The 25,910-nt window shown below is 40.5% G+C and overlaps 1 protein-coding gene across 5 annotated transcripts in view; it reads left to right on the top strand.

Moving 5' to 3' along the window:
• LOC123745524 (protein mono-ADP-ribosyltransferase PARP12) overlaps positions 1-25,498 on the top strand; it is a 41,770-nt gene extending 16,272 nt beyond the window's left edge. For all 5 annotated transcript variants that reach the window (XM_069311983.1, XM_069311984.1, XM_045726118.2 and 2 more), the window contains 3 exons: positions 6,357-9,412; positions 10,411-10,557; positions 12,746-25,498. In XM_069311983.1, coding sequence (XP_069168084.1) covers positions 6,357-9,412; positions 10,411-10,557; positions 12,746-12,983 — 3,441 coding nt within the window. In that variant the 3' untranslated portion in view covers positions 12,984-25,498. The remainder of the gene's footprint in view (positions 1-6,356; positions 9,413-10,410; positions 10,558-12,745) is intronic.
• Positions 25,499-25,910: the final 412 nt, after the last annotated feature.

The raw sequence follows: 25,910 nt of genomic DNA, 5'->3' as shown, positions 1-25,910 counted from the left end.
AACTAGAAATGCTCTACAAATCAAGGGGCCCAGAATGTGGAATGACCTTCCCAACCATGTTAAAGACTGTACCTCTCTCAACCAGTTTAAGATAAAAACGAAGCTATACCTCATAAATTCCCTGTAACCTACCTTACCCCTCTATTGTCAACCAATGTCTGTTTTTTTTAAAGAGCGCTGTTTGTCGACAGAATTGTATTTGTGCTGCTTTTTCAGCTATGTTTTTCATTTCTTGTTTTCATTTTACTCATTATGCTCAATTAGTATTAAGCTTTAGTCATTTAAGTTTTTCCTGCCTGAAACGCTTTGCGTAATAGTGGCTTTAGGCATTGTATGTACTAGCTCTATCTATAAGTCCACCAATCTTTGTAAAAAAAATTCTTGTATGTATGTACCTTACCTAAATATACATTTATTATTTTATTATTTATAGCAGACAAAGTTACTGATCTGCCTAATGTGAGCATTGCAGCAGCGGAAACCCAAGCCCTTATAATGGGTGACTGAACCATGAGACAATAGATTGGATGAATCTAATCTCACAATTGGGAGGAGAACAATTTCCTGACCTGGTACAGGACTCCCTTTCTCATACAGCATGTGACAGCACCCACCCAAGGTAACAGCATTCTAGATATTGTGCTAACATCAGACATGTGCATGATTGCTCAAATACAGGTAAGGGAAAAGCACACCCCCCTTTATGTGATCACAATATTCTAATATGGATTTCAATTATAGAAACCCATGTAAAGGTACATGATGATGACTTTCTAGACCAACGTTCTTCAACCTTTTTACACCTGCGGACTGGCAAAAATTGGAGAAAAATTGCGGACCGGCTGAAGGCTAAGACAGAAAAAACCCAAAGCAGATAGTATTTCATGTAGATAGTTGTGACATGATACAGTACTGCGGGTGTACTGGGCAGATGGAAAGTTGCGCACACACTCGTTAAGTAAAAAAAAACCCGCATAGGCCTTTTGCAGTGTGAGAATTGGGCAAGAGTGGAAGACAAAACTCAGAAGACTCAGGCAAAAAACTCACAAAAAGGCAAAAAAGGAAGACTCGGACAAAAAATATAACGATTTACTCTACAATAAAATTAACTAATAACATCTGAATTACAAAAACCACTGACTTACACTACTTGGTTGATACACAAGAACAGGAATAACACATGAAAGATTATGTTAACACAAAGAGAATAAAATATGTAACTGCGAATAGTTACACTGAAGACGTCACAGCCTGGGCACAAAATGTCTGGCGGAACAGCTGATGTCGTGACCACTCGTAATGTCATAATCCAGATCACCTGAAAAAGAGACTGGAGTTGACAGCTCGAGTCAGGTGCACTTGTACCCCTGTTGTTGATGTCACATCCTTTGTCAATGGTGGCTGGAACAGGTCACCGGCAGAATAACAAGCTATCTGTAGCAAATAACGCCAACCAGTGAGCACACCTATTTGATATTTGACACACCGAAGAGATATTTGACATTCAGTACATTCCTTCCTTGGGAAAGAGTGATCTTGTCCTGTTAGACATTGATTATGCTTTAAGATATCATCTAGAAGAAAATGGGGACATTGAAACAGTTGATAAACTCGATTTAAGGAGAGGACACTATGGGGAACTTCAAATTTTTTTTTAATGAGTATAATTGGACAGACTTGTTCCTAGGCAGGGAAGTAAATGAAATGTATGCCAAATTTTTTAAAATATACAAGGAAGGCACACAAACATTCATACCAAAACAGAGATGCAGGGCCAGTAAACAGGAATGGTTCAACAGAAATTGTGAGAGGGCCAGAGACCAAACGACACAAAAATGGAATCAGTATAGGAAGAGGCCAAACCCCCAAACATACCAGCGATACAAAGTTGCGAGAAATAACTATACGGCAGTAAGGAGAGAGGCAGAAAGAAATTTTGAAAAAGGGATAGCGGATAAATGTAAAACAGAATCGGGCCTATTCTACAAATTCATAAACAACAAATTGCAGGTAAAGGATAATATCCAGAGGTTGAAAATGGGAAACAGATTCACAGAAAATGAAAAGGAAATGTGTGAAACATTAAATGAAAAGTTCCAAAGTGTGTTTGTACAAAATTAAATCTTCAGTGAACCAGACACAATAAGAATTCCAGAGAACAACATAGAGCGGATAGGGGTGTCTAGAGATGAAGTGGAAAATATGCTAAAGGAGCTCAGTAAGAACAAAGCAGCTGGCCCAAATGGAGTTTCACCATGGGTTCTGAGAGAATGTGCATCTGAGCTCAGCATTCCACTTCACCTGATCTTTCAGGCATCTCTGTGTACAGGAATTGTAGCAGACGTGTGGAAACAGGCTAACATAATTCCAATCTACAAAAGTGGCAGCAGGGAAGACCCACTCAATTATAGACCTGTATCATTCACAAGTGTAATAGTGAAAGTATTGGAAAACTAATCAAAACTAAATGGGTAGAACACCTGGAGAGAAATGATATAATATCAGACAGACAGTATGGTTTTCGATCTGGAAGATCCTGTGTATCGAATTTACTCAGTTTCTATGATCGAGCCACAGAGATATTACAGGAAAGAGATGGTTGGGTTGACTGCATTTATCTGGACCTAAAAAAGGCTTTTAACAGAGTTCCACATAAGAGGTTGTTCTGGAAACTGGAAAATATTGGAGGGGTGACAGGTAAGCTTTTAACATGGATGAAAAATTTTCTGACTGATAGAAAAATGAGGGCAGTAATCAGAGGCAATGTATCGGACTGCAGAAATGTCACAAGTGGAGTACCACAGGGTTCAGTTCTTGCACCAGTGATGTTTATTGTGTACATAAATGATCTACCAGTTGGTATACAGAATTATATGAATATGCTTGCTGATGATGCTAAGATAATAGGAAGGATAAGAAACTTAGATGATTGTCATGCCCTTCAAGATGACCTGGACAAAAAAAGTATATGGAGCACCACTTAGCAAATGGAATTTAATGCTAATAAATGCCATGTTATGGAATGTGGAATAGGAGAACATAGACCCCACACAACCTATATATTATGTGAGAAATCTTTAAAGAATTCTGATAAAGAAAGAGATCTAGGGGTGGTTCTAGATAGAAAACCATCACCTGAGGACCACATAAAGAATATTGTGCGAGGAGCCTATGCCACGCTTTCTAACTTCAGAATTGCTTTTAAATACTGTACATGGATGGCGATATACTAAAGAAATTGTTCACGACTTTTGTTAGGCCAGAGCTAGAATATGCAGCAGTTGTGTGGTGCCCATATCTTAACACTTTCGCGCTCTCCGCGTTCAGAAAAAAATCATACCCTAGATGCTTTCGGCGGTTCGCGCGCCTACGCGGTAAGACCGAAAAAGTGTACACTCTTTTGACTGTCCTGACAATAATTGAAGGCCCACGTATTTAAATTTGGTATCACTGTGTTCGCAATAAAATTGTCTATAAGAACATCCCTATAAAATGCCGCCAAAGGATAAGGACTATCAACACCAAATAAGAAACTATTCAGATCACTCGCCGAGAGCGCCAAACAGCAACAAAATGTTTCCACTCTCTTAATGGTTGCGAAGCTTACAGTTGTCCTACATCACTAATTGTGGTATCATTGGAATCGCAATAAAATTCTCTACACGGACATATGCATATAAATATAGATTCAATGTCGTAGCCCACCCAAAACAGTGTGGGAAGTGGCCGAAGTGTTACCCGCGGCGGCATATCGGCGAAACTCGCTTTGAAAAGTGTATATTAAATTCACTGTCCTGATGATATTTGTCGATGTATGTATTTCATTTTTGTACCAATGTGTTCGCAATAGAATGTTCTATAAGAACATAAGTATTAAAGGTCACATAAGGATTCGTTCGACCGGCAACATATATAAAAACTAGGTCGATTATACTCATCGTGTCAATAATACAATTGTTTTACCACGATGATTCACTGCCACAACGTTCTCTTTAATAAGCTGTTTGGCTATTAGAGAAAACGTAAATTTCATGGCAAACATTTGTAAACTATTCCCAAGTTGATCGGATAATAATGGATTTTATACAAATATTTTTTCTCGTGACTCCCGAGCGCCGCACACCAGCGTAGTTAGTAAGAATATTGGTGACGACACTGTTGTCACCAATTAGCGAAAGTGTTAAGAAGCACATCAACAAACTGGAAAAAGTGCAAAGACATGCTACTAAGTGGCTCCCAGAACTGAAGGGCTAGAGCTACGAGGAGAGGTTAGAGGCATTAAATATGCCAAAACTAGAAGACAGAAGAAAAAGAGGTGATATGATCACTACATACAAAATAGTAACAGGAATTGATAAAATCGATAGGGAAGATTTCCTGAGACCTGGAACTTTACGAACAAGAGGTCATAGATTTAAACTAGCTAAACACAGATGCCGAAGAAATATGAGAAAATTCACTTTCGCAAACAGAGTGGTAGACGGTTGGAACAAGTTAGGGGAGAAGGTGGTGGAGGCCAAGACCGTCAGTAGTTTCAAAGCGTTATATGACAGAGTGCTGGGAAGACGGGACACCACGAGTGTAGCTCTCATCCTGTAACTACACTTAGGTAATTACACGTGCAACAAGAGGTAGGGGTGTACCCTGGGAGTATTGTCTAGACAGGCTTTTGAACTTGGCTTGTGCTTCAGAACGGATGATTTATGATTAATGTAGTTCTGCTTGAGATGGAGTAGTATTTTGAGGAGGCTATCAACAACAAAGGTGAGAGTGAAGAGGCAGTTTTCCAGGATATGCAAGGGAATTATGTGACAACAGTATTTTAGTATAACTGTTTCTTTCTCAGTTTATGGTTGTCCTTTTGGCCTGGGATGTTTTTCTTAGGGTGGGGATTTTGTTGGCTTCTGCCTCTGGCTGCAGGGTTCAGTAGGTTTATGCACTTCCTCAGAGGTGGGGGTTCTATTCTTTTGGCACTGGTGGCCAATTTGTTAATTTGCAGCCTTCCCTTTCTGAAGTTATCTTGAGATGATTTCGGGGCTTTAGTGTCCCCGCGGCCCGGTCCTCGACCAGGCCTCCACCCCTAAGAAGCAGCCCGTGACAGGTGACTAACTCCCAGGTACCTATTTACTGCTAGGTAACAGAGCAACAGGGTGAAAGAAACTCTGCCCATCGTTTCTTACTGACGCCTGGGATCGAACCCGGGACCACTGGATCATGCGTCCAGCGTGCTGTCCGCTCAGCCACCGGCCCCCTTTCCTTTTTGGCAAAAAATGATAACTAGTTTCTGGAGGGTTTCTTTGAAGATTGAAACTTGGCTGGTCCGACCTAGGATGTATCATTTGTTGTCCAGTGGCAGCATTCCACTGAAATCTGCATGCCACTGGTTCTGCCTAGGTGGACACTTTGTTGATTGACCCTGCTTCGTTGGTCCTCTGTTCCAAGACTCATATTTCTCAGGTTGTCTGCAATGTCATCGTAAATATAATGTAAATATGTATGCCATTTTGGCTGCAGTTTTCTGCAACATGTCATGGGCTCATATTTGGGCTTAAGGGGAGGATTTTGGAGGTTTAACAGGGATTTGGGAGCCCAGTATTTGGTCAGTGTTTCTGGTCCCAGTCAGTCTTGTGTTGCACTGGGCTGGGAAAGTCACTGCTTTGACCTAGTGCCTGGTATCTCTCCTTCTCCCTTGTAAGTCCCTTGTAGATCTTTTTCTCTGTGGTTAATTAGCTTCAGGGAGTCACAAGGGGCTCCTCCCAGAAAGAACTGAATGCAATGAAACACCTCTTTCTGGAAGAGCTTTTGTGGCTCTTGACTCCCTCCCTTCCTACCAAGTTCGTCAGTTCATTATGCATGAGTTCCAGGTTAACTTTGGAGCCATGGGCTGCCTGATGGTGGCCATCGGTACGAACGGGTTCGAGCAAATTTTTAGTGAACCAGTTGTTTTGAATTAATCATTTGCAGGGTTGTTTGGCTATTTCAATGCTTCATGTTACCTGATATTCTATGAACCTTGCATTTGTCTGAAAAGCTTCACTGACATTCTGGATGCTTTCCCAGCGAGTGATGATAGTCCTCTGCTCTTTGCATCTCTGCAAAAGGGGCCATATTCAACCTCTGGTCTCCAGAAGGTCCAACAGGACCCTGCGACTGATGTGACCCATTAGTGGGGAGTCATCTTGGTGAGAAAGCTTCAGTGAGCTACTGGGACTCTTCCAGAAAGAGGAGTTTTATTACATTCAATGCGGGTTTTTATTTTCATATATGAGGAAAATATAATAATGAAAATGTAACGTACTGTACTGTACAATAATTTGTATTTGTTAATAAAAACTATTCAATCGTATCCTTTTCAGAATAAAAGAGGCAGCCAATCGATGATGAACTTGTATCATGGAGATGATGAACAGTTTCCAAGAAACAGTCAGAGACAATCACATCGAGGACCTAGAAGAGGAAGTCGCCACTGTGAAGTCTTGCAACAACCAGTGCAGAGTCAAAGTTATGGAAATCAAAACCATAGGCAACCCTGGGGCAGAGATCAAAACAATCAAGGTCCATATCTTCCCTACCATCCTTCACATAATCAGGGTCAATGTCCTCCCTACAATCCTTCACACAATCAGGGCCCAAGTTATCCTTCACATAACCAGGGTCCAAGTCCTCCCTACAATCCTTCACACAATCAGGGCCCAAGTCATCCTTCACATAACCAGGGCCCAAGTCCTCCCTACCATCCTTCACATAATCAGGGCCCAAGTCCTCCCTACAATCCTTCACACAATCAGGGCCCAAGTTATCCTTCACATAACCAGGGTCCACGTCCTCCCTACCATCCTTCACACAATCAGGGCCCAAGTCCTTCCTACCGTCCTTCACATAACCAGGGTCCAAGTCCTCCCTATAACCAGGGCCCAAGTCATCCTTCACATAATCAGGGTCAATATCCTCCCTACCATCCTTCACATAATCAGGGCCCAAGTCATCCTTCACATAATCAGGGTCAATATCCTCCCTACCATCCTTCACATAATCAGGGCCCAAGTCATCCTTCACATAATCAGGGTCAATATCCTCCCTACCATCCTTCACATAATCAGGGCCCAAGTCATCCTTCACATAATCAGGGTCAATATCCTCCCTACCATCCTTCACATAATCAGGGCCCAAGTCCTCCCTACCATCCTTCACACAATCAGGGCCCAAGTCCCCTATACGATCAGAGCTCCAGGAATTCCTGCCTTGCTTCACAGGACTGGCAATTGGAACCTTCAAAGAATAAAAATCAAACACCTTCAGATGATCGAAAAGCAAATTGCCAAGATTATCAAGCATTCCAACATGGTCACGCTCCTTTTCATAACCACAGTGGAAATGACAGAAGGGAACAGTATAATCAAACCCCTCCACCCTCATATGACGAATCAGTTAGACAATATGAGAGAATTAACCCAAGTGCTCCTCCTTTAATGGATTTAGTCCTAGACTCTGATCAATATTCTGAAAACTTTTTCCCCAAAAATAATTTATTCAGGGATCAAACAGCAGGAAATGGGTCTGGCCAGAAGAAGAATCTGCACATGCAAGGTAACCCTAAGAAAAGTACACCATCCAAACTATGTCCTGAAAATCTGGCAAAAATTCTATCTACCTTTAATGGACATCGGAGTACAGCCAAAAGCCTTAGTAAACAAGTTAACAAAAATGTGGAAGTAGTTATTCAGTTGGTAGAGGCACATAAGAAAATATTTTCATGCAAGAATGTTGAGGATGATACAGAAATTGAACTTCTTCCTCAAGTCAGCTTGTGTTCACAATACACATCTCCAAAAGGCTGTGTTAATCGTGATGCTTGTCACAATCTTCATATGTGCAAGTTCTATATAATAGGATTTTGTGAAGCAGGTGTTAATTGTCAGTATGGTCATCAGTTGGATACTGGTCACAACAGTTCTATACTTTCAGAGTTTTATTTGAATTTGATTGACCAACGTAAGTTATACAACGTAATTCAAAAAGTCTGCAAAGCAAGTTTTACCCCTGAAATATGTAACTTCTACAATACAAAGAAAGGATGCACAAAGAATGAAGGATGTAGTCGATTACATTTATGTAAAGATTATTTAAAGACTGTTGGAAATTGTTCATTTCCTAAGTGTTCATTTAGTCATGACTTATCCACTGCCCATTGTAAGAGATTGTTCAAGCGTTATGGCATCTCCACAAATGAGACCAAACGTGACATTTTGTTAACCCTTTCACAATCTCTGCACAAAAAGGATATTAACTGGACTTCATCTGTATCACTGGGAAAAGAAAACACTACACTTTCAGATGATAGCAACAGCAAAACTGATGATAGTGATGAAGAGTCTTCCTCAGACAGTGAAAGTGATTCGGACTGTTCAGAAAAAAGTGATACACTTAAAAGTAAAGGTCAGAGAAAGTATAGAAAAGAGAGGCCTGATGTTGAGGATAAGAAAACAGAGAGAAAGAAACTTACTGTTAAGTCCACTGATGTTTGTGGTGATGTACAAATACCTGAGATATGTGTGTATGCTCTAGATGATAAGTGTCATAACGCTATCAAAGGATGCAGGTATCTTCATGCAAAAAGTCTCTTCCATTGGCAGTTTGAAAAAGGGAGTAAATGGTACAATTTCCGCATATTTCAGTCTAAAGTATTAGAAACTGCTTACCAAGATGTTTCAAAGGATAATGTCCAAATTCCTCCCTTTGATCCCATCAAAGGTGGATCATATGCTACAGAACTCTTAAACATTTTCGGTACTGGGTCATGGGCAGCCGATTTCAAGGACATGTCTTGTAAAGTTTCTTCAGAATCAAATAAGCTTAAAATTCGGAGAATCTCAACCCGATCTGCAGGAGAGTCTAAGAGTCCAAAATCTACTGTATACAATTGGTATTTTCACGACGAACAAGGCAAATGGATTCGTTATGGCCAGGTTGATAGTCTGAGAAAACTGGAATTTATTTGCAGCACCACAAATGATGATATTGAAAAGCAGTTTTTGTCAGATCCTTTGTCATCAATGGTAATTAGCACATGTAATTCAAAATTTCAATATTGCTTGAACTTTAAAGAAATGACTCAGACTAACCTTCAAACAAAGAAGATAAGGGAAATACGCAGACGTCCATCCCTAGACACTCGCCAGAAAAAATCAACACCTGACTCAAATCAGAATTGTCTTCCCTCTCACTGGCAAGCAATGGCAGCAAGTCAGACCCACGTCTTGGTGGCCCTGGATCCCACTACCACTGAATACCAGAAAGTTATGGGCCTCTTGCGACTCACACTTCCCACTGCCAGTGTACAGAAAATTCAGCGACTACAGAATCCATATTTGTGGCAACAGTTAGAAAATAAAAAGGATTTCTTGTCTCGAAGGTAATGAATGTTTATTTCTTTGCCAAATATTTTTTTCCGATTGATTCGCTTTTCAGAATAAACAGCCCAGCTTATTTTAACTGTTGCTGAAAAAGTAGTAAGTAGCGACATACATAGCTGCCTTTTTAATTGAATACAATTATCCTAATTGGTAACCCAATTGGGCTATACTAGTAGTCCAATCTGGCATCCCTGGTTCAATCATTGTTGCAAGTCAAACACTTCTTCGAATTCCTGCCCCCACAAAGAATGTAATCTCAATCTAAGTAAGACCAAGTATGCGACTTGGTATGACGTTGACTAAGCTCATGAGGTGTTTGATCTGTCATCTTCAATCAGGTGCCAATAAAAGTTACATGAGAGAAGCCCATAACATCACCCTAACAAGAGAAATGGTGAATAAAAACACTGGCATATTAGACAAAACCCAAGATGTAAGAAGAATACTTTCATGTATATTTTAAGTTAAATCCAATTAGAAGTGGATAACTTAAATTTAGGAGATAGTCTTTTGTCATAATGACTCGAGTCATTGTCACCATCTTTGATCTTCCTTTTTATTTCAACATCTACAGCTTCATACTAAATAAGAAAGAAGCAGCTGGAAGTCTTGTATGTACTGGTTGGTTGGTATGTATGAGAGGATGTCTCATAATATACATATCATTGAGCTTTCCAGTTTAGGCTGCTAGGTAGTGTAATATTTAGGAAAAGGGGATTTTTGACTTAAGAGTCATTACAATCTTGATCAGGTAATATGTCCCAATAAAATAGAGGGTTGGTAGAATATATTGGTACATTTGATTTTGGTTGTGGTGGCACTTAGCAAGGTATGTTAGCAATATGGAAAAAAAGGTTTCAAATATCATGTTCCTTGATTATAAAAATGAATTACATTGGCTGAAATTATTACGTGGTGTATTGTTTATTATATATATAAACTAGTATCAAATAAGGATTAGGTAATGTCTTAATTTGCATTTCTATCTTTTTGGCAGTTATGATGAAAACCAATTGAATATGCAGGAGGTGTTTCATGGAACTGACTCGTCTAAGATTGACAAAATATGTAAAGAAAACATAGACTGGCGCCAAGGTACAACTACTAACCAAGACTTTGGGAAAGGCAACTATTTCTCCAATAGGTAAATATTCTTGATATTCCATTCTATATTTTGTGTTTGTATGCATGTATAAGTAAGATTTTGTATATACAGTATATAAGATAAGTAATATAAGCTTCTGGCATTTGTGAAGAAACAATATAAACTCTTGATGTTCCTGGTGGGCTGAAAGATTTTCCTGTAATTAGAACATTACTATTCTGTACATTGTTGCTTTGATTTTGAACCTGTTTGTCGTGTGAGATACATAGTCCTTCACCCAGCCAGGTAGAACTAACTATGTCCTCTCCATCTACTATCTTCATTACCTGCCCTCTCCTGATCTTTAACTTTGCATTTTTGTATTGGTCTGTGTTTCTTAACTCCTTCTGTTTGCCTCTTAGCGCGCTCATTTTTTTTTGCTGCTCATTTGTGAGGTCTGGTGATATTCATACTTGGTTATACTCTTCGAGATCTTTTAGTGTGTGGGCACTGTTGAGTATCCACCTCTTGTGTTCTGGAATAATAATAAGTTTACACCTCTGTGTGTATTATTTTGGCTGTGAATCAACATATTACAGATATGGAAATTCACCTTGGGATGGAAGTACACTTTAATTGTTGTTGAATTTAATTAATTTCCCAATCTAAATAACAAATGCAAATAAAAGCAAATTCTGGCTGGTTTTAATAAGAATTAGATAAAGAAATCGTCACCGCGTGAGCCATGGTGGGTGACTCGATAGCCCACCATCGATAATGGGAAACTTTTGGCACTTTCGCAAAAGAAATTAATATTGTTAGTACATAATTTTAATTTCCTAACAAAAGCATTTATCTTGCTTTTGTGCTAGGGGTTAGTTTTTGGGTGTTGGAAATTTCTGGCATTGCATTTGGGTTGGATGTTAATTCCGCTCCGTTCCGCAAGTTTCATGTGCATTTGTCATCTCCGGCCTGCTCGTGCGCTGCCTCAGCCTTCCTGGTATTTGGATTGGGTTCTTTCTTCTCCTCGTCTTGTCGTGGCCCTTTCAGTCAGTGATTGTTAAGTCGGTTTGTTCGGCTGCCTTCTCCATTTCTGGCGATGAATGAGACAGCTCACTTCTGAAGGGGTCCTTTGGTGGTGGATGCTTGGTTGGTTAGGCCGGGGACCATCATGTGTTGTGTCCGGCGGTGGCTTTATGCTGCTACCTTCAGGCCACTACCTTCAGGCCACTGGTTCTGTGTTAGGTGGTGATCTTTGGGTGGATCCGGTTTCCCCTGGTTCCCTGTTCCAGGGCTCGTGTGTGTCTCAGGTTGTCCACAGTGTCATCAAGTCCAGCCAGTCTGCAGTCTACCCTTGTGCCCATGATGCACGGAAGTACTCGGTGCTCACCGCAGTGTTTGGGAACATGTCCTGGGATGCAATCCGGGCACATGGGTTTGGAGGACAAACAGGTTCCTGGCCACCAGATCTCTCGTGAAAGTTTTGGGCCCTCTCCGGCCTTGTGTGGCTTTGGGACGTCAGTTGCTGCCGTCGGTCTCTTCTTCATCTTGAGACCTGCGGTGCTGCTGCTTCCTAGGTAAGTCTCTGTTTGTTTTCTTGGTGGGTAGGTAGCTTCAGGGAGCCGATGGGGGCTCCCCAGAAAACCAATGCTGAATGTAATGAAACGCTATATTCTGGGCGAAGCCCCAGAAGCTCTCTGACACCCTTCCTTCCCCTGGTCAGCGGTTTTTGGGCTTTACATCAGGACTAGAACTGAGGTGGCAAGTAGCCGACTCGCCTGAGCAGCTCCTCCTCCCCCTTTGGGTGGGTGGGGGGGGGAGATGTGCTAACGAGCAGGAGTACTAGTTGGGGCAAGGTTGCCAGTTTTAGTTACTTTCTGATACTTTAATTTTAGTAGGACTTTCTTTGCTCTTTCTGGCTGTAGGTCGCATTTTACTGGCTAGTTGTTTGTATTAGCTCGCCTATCTTTCTGGATGCCCACCCTGGTCGATGGCGGAATATGACATATTGTAAATGTAAAGTGGTCGTACGCAATTGCTTCCCTGTGCCTCTTGTGAGGGGATCAGGTTGTGGCTCTGGTTCCCGGTAGGCATAGGAATTCCAAGTGACTGATGACTCTACACTAATATAGCACATACCAGTTTGGATAGCTTCAGGGAGCCTCCGAGGCTTTGCCCAGAAAATGATGTTTCATTACATTAAACTTTTTTTTTTTTTAATTATTCAGCATTTTGTTTCCACTTTCAGTGCTGCAGTTGCCCGTCGTCATTGTAGCCCAGATGCCTATGGTCAGTACTCACTTATATTGGCAGACGTTATCATTGGCACTACGGTCAAAGGGTCTCCTACACTCACTCGTCCACCAGTTAACCCCAACACCAATGCACTCTATGACACAACTGTGGACAATATAAATGCTCCAACTGTCTTTGTTAAGTATGACAAGGAAGAGTACTACCCCAAGTATATTATTGAATTCTTGTAAATTCTAAAGGTATAATACTTTTACTCTGTATGTTGTTCATCATTCATATTGTATACAGATGAAAGGATAAGTTGTAGGCTTCCTTATTCAGTGACTTGTACAGTGCTTCTGTACAAAAATGCCTCATAATTTTTGTCATTAATACTGAAGGGGAATCATATATTCTTATTTACTGTATACTGCATACTTACTGCATATGCATGACAGCAGTGGTGGTGTCATTTGGCAGCAGTAGCCTACACTTACATTATGTGGCTGTGATCACATCACCTTATTTGAATACAGTATTTGTCACTATTAGTTTTTTGATGCACTACTTGCATTTTATATACCTTGAGGAGTGTTTTTTAATAAGCAGAATTGTGGTCACATCAAGCAGATAACTATATTTAACTCTTGTGCATATTATTTTTAATTTTTTCTTTAGATGCAAATATCTGTGGTCTTGTGGTAGAGGTTTAGTTTAGGCTTGATGATAATATTTTAGTTGTATAAATTCCAAACTATGTGATTATTGTTATTAAAGTAGGTAGTTGAATTTTTCAAAAAGCCACTAATTATGCTCAGTATTTTGGGCATTCCTCAAGATTGTGTGTTTTTTAATTAGCTTGTTAGACCTGTCTTTTATAATATACTTGCATTAGAGGCCTTCCTTGTCTTGCATGCATTAGAGACTTGTCTTGTGTTATCAGTTTGTATTTAGGATCTATCATTTGTTAAAGTCATCTTGTTTTAGAGCTCTTGTATTAGAGTGTAACATATATGATTTTGGGTGACAACATTCAAAGATTATGGTGTTTTCTAACGATTATTTAACTCCTGCACTGCACAAAGCACCTTACAGTGCTTGACTTGTGGTGTGCATGACGCCTTTTAGTGTTCGTGGGTATATTGTAAGCTTCAAAACGCCCACACACACACAGGGTTCACATTTGGTTTTTCAGGCCTCCAGTAACCATCACCCATCTTGAAAAAAAAAATCTTGAGTCCCTCGCTTTCCTTCTAGGGTCTTAGTTAAAAGATGAAGATCTTGTCTGGCACATCACCAGCCAATGTCTGAACATGCGAAGCAGCCATACTAGGAACCATTGAACTTCTAACAACAATAAATGAGTGATTACCATATGCTCGATGAGCATCCACTCCACAATAAATGTGCAATACAAGAGCAGTTATCGTAAATACAATACTATTTGTAAAATTCAATAAACGTGAATATATTTATGACTCGGTAGCGAGGCAGTTGCAGGGCAGCTTGCAACTGATTGAGGAGCTACTCTGTGCATGGGTTGTTGCCAATATATTATGTTGCATCTTGTCTCCTTTCCACATGTCACCACACCTGCCGCACCGCTCTCTGCGCAGCTCCCCCCCCCCCCACTTCCCTGGGAGGGGGAAGGGGGAACCCCAGACCTCCCACTCTGGCTACCTTGTATGCTGAGTTGTAGTGGCAGTCAGTGGCAGCACACCACTGGCTCTCCCTCCCTCCCTCACCTCACCTGACTCGCCAACATTCTCCCACCATACTGTTTATGGTTTTATTCACTATATACAGATGTTATATATAAGTATCTGCATGTTTTGTTACCATAGTGAACAACTAAGCTGGTATAGTGAGTCCAGACAGTACAAGGTGGTCACACAGAGTCAGCAGACAATGCTACCTCCCTCCTCACCAAGATTACTCCTCCCACTACAGCCCTAATTATCACAACAATCCTGCTATTATCAGAACCCTGGTCATTTTTATCACAGTCAGGGGTTTTCTGTAATACTATCATTGTTAAATAATAGCATGAACATATATATTATGGCATTTTTAGGCGATGCTGTGGTCACAAGCTTGTTGGATATGAGAGCATTAGGGAATTTCACGTCTGTCCCAAAAAAGCACAAAGTGAGGTGTGTGTCTTATGGAGGAGCTGACAGAGGAGTTGATCGAGCTTTGGACGATTGGCATAAGTTCATCCCATTTGTGACTGTCCCGATTGACTGTTACTCTTGAGTGTGTCAAGTACTTTATTAGGCCTTTCAGCGAGGCCATTGCTAGCCGGTTGATAAGGCATTACATTACACTTTTTGATGTTGTACAGTTTAGCCAGTTGTTCCAGAACAGAATTGTTGAATTCCAGGCCATTGTCCGAGAGTATAACCCTAGGTGGACCATACCTGCAAATTATATGATCTTGAAATGCACTAACTATAGTTTCTACAGTTTTGTTTGGAATTGGAACCAGTTCACATTATCCAGAAAAGTTATATACAATAACTAGGAGATGTTTATTACCTCTGGAAGTTTCAGCAAAATTCGTTAGCAAGTCCATAGAAACATGGTCCCGAGGTGCATTAGTCGTTATCTTGAGGTTATCTTGAGACGATTTCGGGGCTTTAGTGTCCCTGCGGCCCGATCCTCGACCAGGCCTCCACCCCCAAGAAGCAGCCCGAAGCAGCAGTCGTAGGGTAAGTCTGAATCGGGTTCGAGCCAGCAACATGGCCTCTGTGAGCTAGGCAGGTTAGACATTGATCCACATGACGTTCAATCTGTTTTGCTATTTTGGTCCAGAAGTACTTAAGACAAACCTGCTTTATGGTGTGGTCCTTGCCAGGATGTGCACTGTGTGGGGCGTCATGAACAAGTTTTAATACGGTAGGAACTATCGACGCAGGAATAACGAGTTGATGTATCAGTTTGGCAGGAGATCCTAGTATAACCTTGTGGTGGAGCGCGTGATCTAAGAGTACTAGTTCCTTGAGCAGTACGGGAGGCTTGACGGTAAGAGTTGTGGTCGGGTTCATTAGAAAGCTTATGATCGGTGCCCATATTGGGTCTTGTTGTTGTGCTAATTTTACATCTTGCAAGTTTAATGAAGGGTATTCAACGTGAACAGGAGCGACGTAACGGGAAAGGGCATCGGCATGTACATTATGTTTGCCAGGTAAGTATCCAAACGTGGGTAGGAACTCTTGTATTATGAGTGACCAATGGGCAAACTTGCCTATTGGGTTCTTGTCCCTGAAGAATGATGGCTTGGTGGTCCGTCAGTACATGGACAGGGTAGTTATAGATGATATCTCTGAAAGGTTTGAGAGCCCACACTACAGCTAAAGCTTGGCATTCTGCTGTTGAGTAATTCTTTCGTGCTTTGGAGAGGACTCTGCTTGCATATGCAATGGCATGTTCTTTTCTGTCGCTAGTTTGTGATGGTACGGCTCCTAACCCAACATTACTGGCGTCGGTGACTAAAACAAACGGTTTGGAGAAGTCTGGGAATTTGAGAATGGGAGCAGATATCAAAGCCTCTTTAAGTGTTTGAAACGCTTTCTTCTGATCAGCAGTCCAAACAAATGGAACATCTTTCTTAAGGAGGTGAGTGAGGGGATATGCAATCACTTGAGTAATTAGCAATGAAATGGCGATAGAACCCTGCAAGGCCTATGAACTTTTGTACAGCTTCAACATTATGAGGAACAGGATAGTTCTTGACAGCTTCTCTCTTGGAGTCTAGAGTGGTGATGCCTTGTGAGGTGATGTTATGGCCTAGAAACTTTATCTCTTTATTTTTTTCATGAAGGCACATTTGCTAAGTTTGATTTTCAGATTGACTTTAGTTAGTTTCTGAAGGACTTGTTCTAAACTTTGAAGGTGGGATGGCATATCCTTGGACATGATGATGTCATCAAGGTAAACCATGAGGGTATTTCCTATCATTTGTCAGAACAAGTTTGTCATAAGCCTAGAGAAAGTAATAGGGCTGCTGCGTAAGCCAAGAGGCATGCGGGTGTACTGGTAATGGCCATTAGGGACTGAAAACACTGTCAGTTCTCGGCTTTCTGGGTCAAGCAGTACCTGCCAAAATCCTTGCAATAGATCAAGTGTGGAAAAAACCTTATTCTGACCTATGTTCTGCAATAAGTCGGTGAGCACGGGAAGTGGAAATCTATCAGGTATCGTAACTTGGTTAAGTTTTCTGAAATCGACGACGGGATGCCAAGAGCCATCCTTCTTGGGTACTAAGATCAATGGAGCATTCTATGGAGAGGTACTTTCTTCAATAACACCTTCGTGTAACATCTCGTCAATAACATCTTGTTGAGAATGGGACAATCTGTATGCAGGTACATAAATCGGTCGAGTACCAGGTTCAAGAAGAATCTTGTGAATAATGAGGTGTGTCAGTCTAAGTTGTTCACCTGTCAAAGCAACAACGTTGCGATGCTTGTTGAGGATGGTCAGTAACTGAGCTTGGGTGTTAGGGAAGTCAGTGGAACTTAAGATGCTCAGGTGAGACCGCTAACTGATTTCGATTTGTCGTGTGAAAGAGTGCATGTACTATTTGATCAGTAGAGGCCTCATCCACTACTCTCACCAGTAATGAATAATGGGTCAAGTCTACAATGTGTGCACCTGATGCGAGGTGAATGTTGGTATTGGTGACGTTGGCAACATAAACAGTAGTAGTGTTGTTCTGTATCTGATGTAAGGAAGGTTCTATGTAGGTGCCCTTTATTTGACATGTGTCACTGTCTGTTATTACGTGATCTAGGTCAGGTATACCAGGAATTTTGACAATAACCTTCGTTAGTGCGTGAGAATGTAGGACTGTGTCATGGTATAGGATGCCTCTGACTTGATTGATGTTGGACTCTAGGCAAGCAAGGAAATGAACAATCGCTGGAGCCCCTTGCAAAGATTCATTGATCTTACCAACCTGTGAGTCTGCGTGATTGTGCGCTGGACTGGCGTCAATAAGTGACTGAGTGATGGGTTTGTTTGGGCGTGACTGGTAATGTGTATCCTGGTCTCCTCTGGCTTGTATGTAACTGATATAGTCCCTATGGTTGGTGAACTCATGTCCCATGGTGTACACACTACAAAGAGGTACTACTGTGTCACCAATATTTGTTTCCCAATGGTAAGTATTGATAGTAATTTGGTAGTCTCTCATAGTGTTTAGCTTTAGTAAGATGTCTCCTAGGAACCGAACATCACCCACTATTAAACATGGCATGGCGAGTGATCTGTCATTGACCATTAACTCTGTGTCAGCTTCACCTAACGCCAGAGTCATCCCTCCAGTAAGTCCACCAAGGTTGGAAACAGATGGCTGGCGTATGTCGAGTCCATTGTGTACGTCCAGCAAGGCGGCTTGTTTGATGATGTTGACTCTAGCTTCTGTGTCTAGGAAAATTTTAACTTATCGACCCTTCAGAGTGGCTGAAATCAGAGGACCTTCTGTGTCCTTGTTAGGCACGTTATTACGAGACTGATGCGGTCGACGTGGTGTTTGGAGCACATGAATGTGAGTACTGTCAGTGTGTAGGCGGTGTATGGTATCCTCCTCTGCTAATATATTAAACCTGTTATGGGTAGGCACTGAGTATTCAGGGAGATCGTCTCACTTTCCTACGTCATTCTGCTTACGAAGGCTGCTATGCCTTGCCCCGATTGGGAAGCATAGGTCTGGTCTGCATTATCCTTGAAGATCATGGTGCCGTTTGTCATACGCGATTCACGGTGTCGATCTGTGTCGTGACTCAATTGTCGCATACCTAACATGAGCAGTAAGTCGGTTTGCAGGACAATGTGTAGGGCTCAGTCGGCACTGATTAGTTGTTGCAGCATGCAGTTGCTTATGGGAAGGAGGAGTAGGGCTAGTGTGGTTAGCTTGGGGGTTAGTACTGCGGCAAGCTCTACAGTCAGCAGTGTCATAACCAGGGAGCTGGTGGTAAGTGCAGAATGGTGCACGAGCAGCTCGGCAATCTGACGTGTCGTGTCCAGGTCTGCGGTGATATGTGCAATAAGAACGGTTGTGATTGTTAGATTGGCCTGCATTGTTATGTCTGGCATGCTGTTGATAACGAGTGTTGGTTGATGTGCACTCTGCCTTACGGTGGCCTGGTTTGCCACAGTTAAAACATTCTGGTGTTTGAGGACGCGGAGTATACTGAAGGGAGCCTGTCCTGGAGTATGACCTGGGGCCATATGAGAGTGGAAGAGACCTAGCATGAGTCTGAACGTTTCTAGGAAAAGAACATGTGAAAACGTTCACAGGGTTATGGAGGCTGTTTGCACTAAAAACGGCAGAGTCCCGGTTCTTTAGTCTTTCTGTGGAGTCTATCATTGCATCCATTAAGTCTATGTGTGGCATATTACTTGGTTTGTTGTGGATGGTATGCTGGGATTTTAGACTTTATATGCATATACTCATATTGTGAACACATTGATGCCAAAATCAAACACCTAGGACAAAAATTGAGGTGACGACAGTGTAAAAAGTATACACATTTCAATGTTACCGGGCGCTCATTGGGAGTGCCCAGACCACCTAGGGGTGGCGTGATGCTTAATCGCCCAAAACGCGAAAATGTTAAGCTTGCGTTTGGGGTGGATGTCACTTCTGCTCCGTTCCGCAAGCTCTCTCTGGCATTGTTTGACCTCCAACCTGCTCATGTGTCGCCTGAGCCGTCCTGGTCTTTGGACCGGGTGCTCTCTTTTCTCTCTCCTCAGTTTGTAGTGGCCCCTTCAGTTCAGGACTGTTTTTCCAAGTCTTTTTTTTTTGTTGGCATTGGCCTCTAGGGGTCAGGTTGGGGAGCTTTATGCTCTCCTCTGGTGCAGGGGTTTCTGCTCTTTCAGTCCCAGTGGTTGTTTTGCTCATTTACAGTCTCCGTGGTGTAGTGGTAAGACACTCGCCTGGCGTTCCGCGAGCGCTATGTCATGGGTTCGTATCCTGGCCGGGGAGGAGGGGCCATTTACTGGGTGCAATTCCTTAACTGTAGCCTCTGTTTAACGCAACAGTAAAATGTGTACTTGGATGAAAAAACGATTCTTCACGGCAGGGGATCGTATTCAAGGGACCTGCCCGAAACGCTACGCGTACTAGTGGCTGTACAAGAATGTAACAACTCTTGTATACATCTCAAGAAAAAAAAAAAAAAAAAAAAATTGCAGGCGTCTCCTTCATTTGTGGCAAAAAATTAGACTGCTGCTTTCCCGAGGGGTCCTTGGGTTGTTGATGCTTGGTTGGTTCCGCAGGGGTGCATCATGTTTTGGCCCTTCTTGGGTGTGTGTGTAGCAGGTTGCAGCCAGTTGTCTCGACTTCGAGGTTGAGGAGCGAGTGGCGGCTGCCTCCTGAGTAAGTTCCTCTCTTCCTTTATCTTTGGTTAGGCAGCTCCGGGGAGCCGAAGGGACTCTCCACAGAAAACCAGCATTGAATGTAATGAAATTCCATTTTCTGGGCGAGGTCTTCCCTCCCTCCTGGTCGGCATTTATTTGCATTTTAGTTATCTAGCCTCTGAACTTGGGTTGGGTAGCCGACACAGGAGGGGGGGGGGCAGCGCAGACAGCACCGCGGCGTCTGAGGCAACGTCATGCTTGTTTGCTTGTTTTCTGATTGGGGAATTCTACTTGCTCATTCGGCTTTCGGTTTGCAATTTCTAATGAACTGTAGTTTGTTTTAGGATTCCTACCTTTCTGGGAGCCTGACTTGGTAGAGGGCAGATATAGACTGCTTCCAACTACATGGGGTTGTCTATAGATCCTTGCTCCTCGTGCCTCTGAGGGAGCCAGGTTCTGGCTCTGGTCCCCAGAATGTATAGAACTCCATCAATTGACAGTTGCCATGGTCTAGTATATACACATCAGCCCGGTATAGCTTCAGGGAGCCTCAGGTTCTCACTCAGAAAATGGAGTTTCATTACATTCAATGCTAGTGTTTTTTTTTTTTTTAAGAAATATTTTTGTGCATACCACAGGGGAGTCACATTTAACATATGTGCAGTTCAGGAGTTAATATACCCGTAGTTTGGTCACAGCATTTGTAAGGTTGAAATGGGTACATTGGTGCTGTGATAGGTTGAGACAAGGATGCTAATTACATGCTTCTGGTGGAGTTGGGTAGGATGTATTGTTGAATTTAATTACAGATGTCATTAGTGGTAAATGGATTTGTGGATGTCATGTGAGATAAATGGTCACCTTTAATTGTTTGCAATAGAATTTCTTAGAATGTGAGATTGTTTGGGGATAATTTAAGTAGTTGCTACATTAACTCCAATGTGGCTGCTACAAGACACATGTCGTGTTATATACTTGTCTTTGAGTTGTGTGTTTTATATTTATTACATACCTGTCAAAATTTACGAGAGTATGTGTGACATTAAATGACATTTGTCATGTATTTTCATTTTACTAGAAATGTCTCTGCATTGTTGCATTATTTCAGCATAAATATCAAGTAAACGACTAATAACATGCATTTTAAGTTTAATTATTAGGTTTTAATTAAGTGCATTATCCAAAATCTGACATTTTGTAGTAGAAAAGCATACACTGTGTGGCACACAGTGTATGCTTTTCAGCTAAATGTCATCCCGATGACACAATGTCATCGGGATGACATTTGGCTATAGTACACAAACTCTCATAAAGTGACATTGACCTGTGAAGTTTTATGATGGAGTGAGTTTTACTATATTTAGAAGATATAGTTATATCGCCAAGAATGAGAAGAGTGTGGAGAACTGGTGACTTACCTTCAATTAAATTTTGAAGAGTTAGGCCCAGTATGAATGAGCACAGGATGTATATAAATGCTGTACCCATGTGGACAGTTTGGTGATACCATGGGAGAACTTCCATGATTTGGATTACATAATGTGAGCTCTGTTTTTTGCAAGAAAATATCCAGCAACTTTTATAATAATGTAATGGGAAGTTAGATACTTAAAATATGTATTATTAACTCTTAACTTCTGCATCTATTTTTAGGTGGCATACAAAAAAAAACTAATTTTTTTTAATCCTATTTATATCATAAAACATTTATTTATAATGTTGGAACATTTTTTTAATCATTATAGTTTGGCCATACTGAGTCAAAGAAACATTAAGAACTTTAAATTCTGATAATTTAAGTTGCAAGTAAACTATTTATAATAGATTTCACCTTATTAAAAATATCTTCCTAGTTTATAAAAGTTGTTGACATTTTTCATGGTGACTGATTCCAAGCATAGGTATCAGTAAATGGATGGCAACGCACCTACCTGACATGGTGCTGAGTTTGTTAATAATGCCCAGGAGGGTAACTAAGTCTTACTTGATTTGTTTCCAATATGGTTAAAGGTTACAAGAGGTCTCTAGTGTGCAATGACGTCCACATACAATATTTAGGAACTTTGAATATTATGAGGCACTTTAAGTCGTCCACAGGTGACAGGATAGTCACCAATCTATTGCTTGAGGGTGACAGGAGCAGTTTAAGGGTTAATAGATTAAGGTATTAATTATGATTAGGAATTATCATTTATAGATTAAGGATGAATTTATATTTATAGATTATCATAATAGATTAAGGTAATAATTATGATTAGGAATTATTTAGCAGTCTCCGTGGTGTAGTGGTAAGACACTCGCCTGGCGTTCCGCGAGCGCTTTGTCATGGGTTCGTATCCTGGCCGGGGAGGATTTGCTGGGCGCAAATCCTTAACTGTAGCCTCTGTTTAACGCAACAGTAAAATGTGTACTTGTTTGTAACAACGATTCTTCGCGGTGGGGATCGTATTCCAGGGACCTGCCCGAAACGCTACATGTACTAGTGGCTGTACAAGAATGTAACAACTTGTATATATCTCAAAAAAAAAAATAAATGATGAATTGAAATACAGTATATGTGCTCTATTGACATACATTATTGAAAACAGTACCAACATGTATAAATGTATCAATACTGTATGTGGAAAATCATGCTTTCCCCATTTGATAGTAAATTGGCAATGACATTTAAGCTACTAGGGGTGTTTTTATCCAGGGAGGGAACTGGATGATGTGACTGGATAACACTATAGTAACTCTAGGAATGTAAATCTGATGAATTGCATTCCCATTCAGAAGTGGAAGTATATTGTTTCATTCTGTATTCCACACATGCCTTGCCAACCACTAGTGGCTGGTCTGCCACAGGTGGCAAAGAGGTTTGCCACAGGTTTGGCATGATATCAACTCTCAGATCTTTCTCTCTGTTTTGTGGAGGACTTTGTCTCCCATTCGGTACCCTGTGTCTGGCCTCCTGTTCCTTCCACATAGTTTCATTACCTTACATTTATTTGGGTTGAATTTTAGTAGCCATTTGTTGGACCATTCCTTCAATTTGTCTAAGTCATAGCCTCTTGCTATTATCGTTGGTCTTAATCCTCCTCCTCATAATTTTAGCATCATCAGTAAATATTGAGAGGAACGAGTCTATTCTCTCTCTGGGAGATCATTTACGTATATCAGAAACGTGCGCGTTAATCTGTTGAAACAATTTACAGGCCACACTGGCTCTTGAAACCCTTGCTCCTGGTTTGTGTTACATCTGACCTTTTGAAGAAATTCTCTGGAACAACTAATTAAAGGCAAATTTAAGTGCGTAATTTCTCATTGTCCATTACATGCATCAATGTTTAGACACATAATGGATTATGGGTTTAAACATGTTTTATATAATTGGGGAAAATGAGGTGATGGTATGGATTTGGAACGAGTATATCATTTACATAATATACTCATTGTGCTATTTTCATTAAAGTTAATAAGCTTGGAGCGAGTATATTATTGGCATAATCTACTCGCAACAGATTTAACATTAACATTAGTAACTACCATAACTAAGAATAGTGACCAGTATAAGTAATTTCTTCTGGGTACATTGATTACAGATAGTTAATTAAACATTATTTGAAAAAGGTAATGTGATAGTGCAGAGTGCACGTTCCTGGAGACAATTAGAATAGTAAAGTTATGGAGATTAAGGTACAGGTTTATTATACACTGTGATTCCTGTTTAACTAATTTCCAAATGGTTGCCCAGTGTTAGTGACAGGAAGCCTATTGTCCTTATCAAGGCTTTGCTACCTTTTCCCAGGTTGGGGTGCTTTGCTGGAACCCCCCCCCCCATAACCCGGTGCAACTTTATTATGTTGAACTCTTATATGCTTGCAGTGACTTTTTTTTAATCTGAATTTTTGTACGCATGTCTACACTTTCATCATGCATACTCTTTCAATGTTTCTGTATGCATGTAGCTTGTCTCATTATTTACACATGCAATGTAATGTTAGACACATGTAAGTGGGTAATTATTGGTAATCAGTATTGTTAATTATTTAGGATTACCTCTCCATAGGCGACATGCATCATTAGTTATTATTAAGTACACCATTTATAATCCTGGGCTGAACTCTCTAACCTTGTACTATGCTTTATTTACGTACTACTACGTGCGGGTGCATGTGCCCCTACTTATGTAGAATCGGTGTACAAGTATAGGTATTGTCACTTATGTATCCCTGCACATGCACACCATAGGCAGCGAAATACAGTTGCAAACTTCTAGCAACTGCAAAACTACAAAAAATTCCAGCAACTTCAGTTGCAAATTACTGGCAACTGCAGTTGCAACAATTCCATGCAACTTGCAATTGCAAATATTTGTTTATTAATATTTAAAATTAATAAAAAGTTATATCACCCAACGCACACAAAACTTTACCATCTCGATCTTTTCGATGTTTTCTTAATTGACAATTTACTACCTAAATTAGTACTGTATAATTATATCAGAATGCATCTGATTACTGTACATGGAACTTAAGTATTGATCAGAGAACCACAGCCAAAATTACACTTAGAACCGAAGGGTGACATGGGGTACTTAATTATAACTTAAGAAGTAAGAGGAGTGGATATCCAGCCAACGTCCGACCAAGTCTACGGTTGTGGCAGAAGAGAGAGAGAGAGCTCTTCACCTAGCCATGTGGCTCGTTGCCTGTTTGATCACCTGATCATACAGTAACCATTTACTTATCCTCTTAATACAATATTAAATTGCCACCATGCAGTTCTAAGTATACATATAACAGCTTTACAATACACCAACAAATTATTGTCACATTGTAACTACAAAACTAGAAACATAAAGTGCTCTTACATCTGGCAAGGATGCAATCGCACACCGTTCACAAATTTGAGGAAACATACTACTGTGTATAAACTATCAAACACTAACACTCTTTGAACAAATCCTCAAGGGCCGTGATGAGGGTTCGAACCTACATCCAGGATGATCCCAGACACATCTTAGTTATGGTAAGCACTGGGATCGTACCGGATGTAGGTTCGAACCCTCATCACGGCCCTTGTGGATTTGTTCATTTGATATATCACGCTATTGTGATTTCTGTGTGTAATAACACTCCTTTAACCAAACCTAACTGACTAGTCCTGTCATATAATAATAAATGTATTACAACTTTTTCACCAAATAATCTTCCCACATTCAGGGCCTATCACACTAAAATACATAAGTGAAGGGCCATTATTTCATATGCCCATTTGCCACCTGTTTAATTGCTACTAAGCGAACATGGCATCAGACACAAAGAAATACTTCATGCAGAAATACAACATTATTCTTGTAACAAATTTTGTATGTACAGTATGTACTTTTCCCTAATAAATATTACCAGTATCATCATTATCGTTTTTTTTTCAATAAATTATATTAGCATTTTCTGAGGTTGGAAGAAAACGCACTCAGATTGGGGACTTGTTTATTTTATAATAGTAAATAATAAATTAAATAATAATAAAAAATAAATTAATAATAAATTATCATATAATAAATATAACAATAATAAATAGTATAATGATAAGCCATTATTTTTAATGAATCAAATAGCTAATTAGGGTGAATGATAAATAATTCGTGACTAATGCATAACAATAAAAGTATTAAAGAATAATTATAATGAATAATCATTATAATGATAGTATTAAATCAATTACAATTAATAGTTACATCTATAGTTAGTAATTGAAAGTTGCATTATTTGAATTTACACTAATTACAATTCATGTTAATATTTCTTACCTATCTGCAGGCTTAG

The sequence above is a fragment of the Procambarus clarkii genome, chromosome 71, assembly GCF_040958095.1.
Source record: "Procambarus clarkii isolate CNS0578487 chromosome 71, FALCON_Pclarkii_2.0, whole genome shotgun sequence".
NCBI classification, from domain to species: Eukaryota; Metazoa; Arthropoda; class Malacostraca; order Decapoda; family Cambaridae; genus Procambarus; species Procambarus clarkii.
Note: the sequence above shows the minus strand (reverse complement) of the source record. Positions and strands in the feature narration are given on the sequence as shown.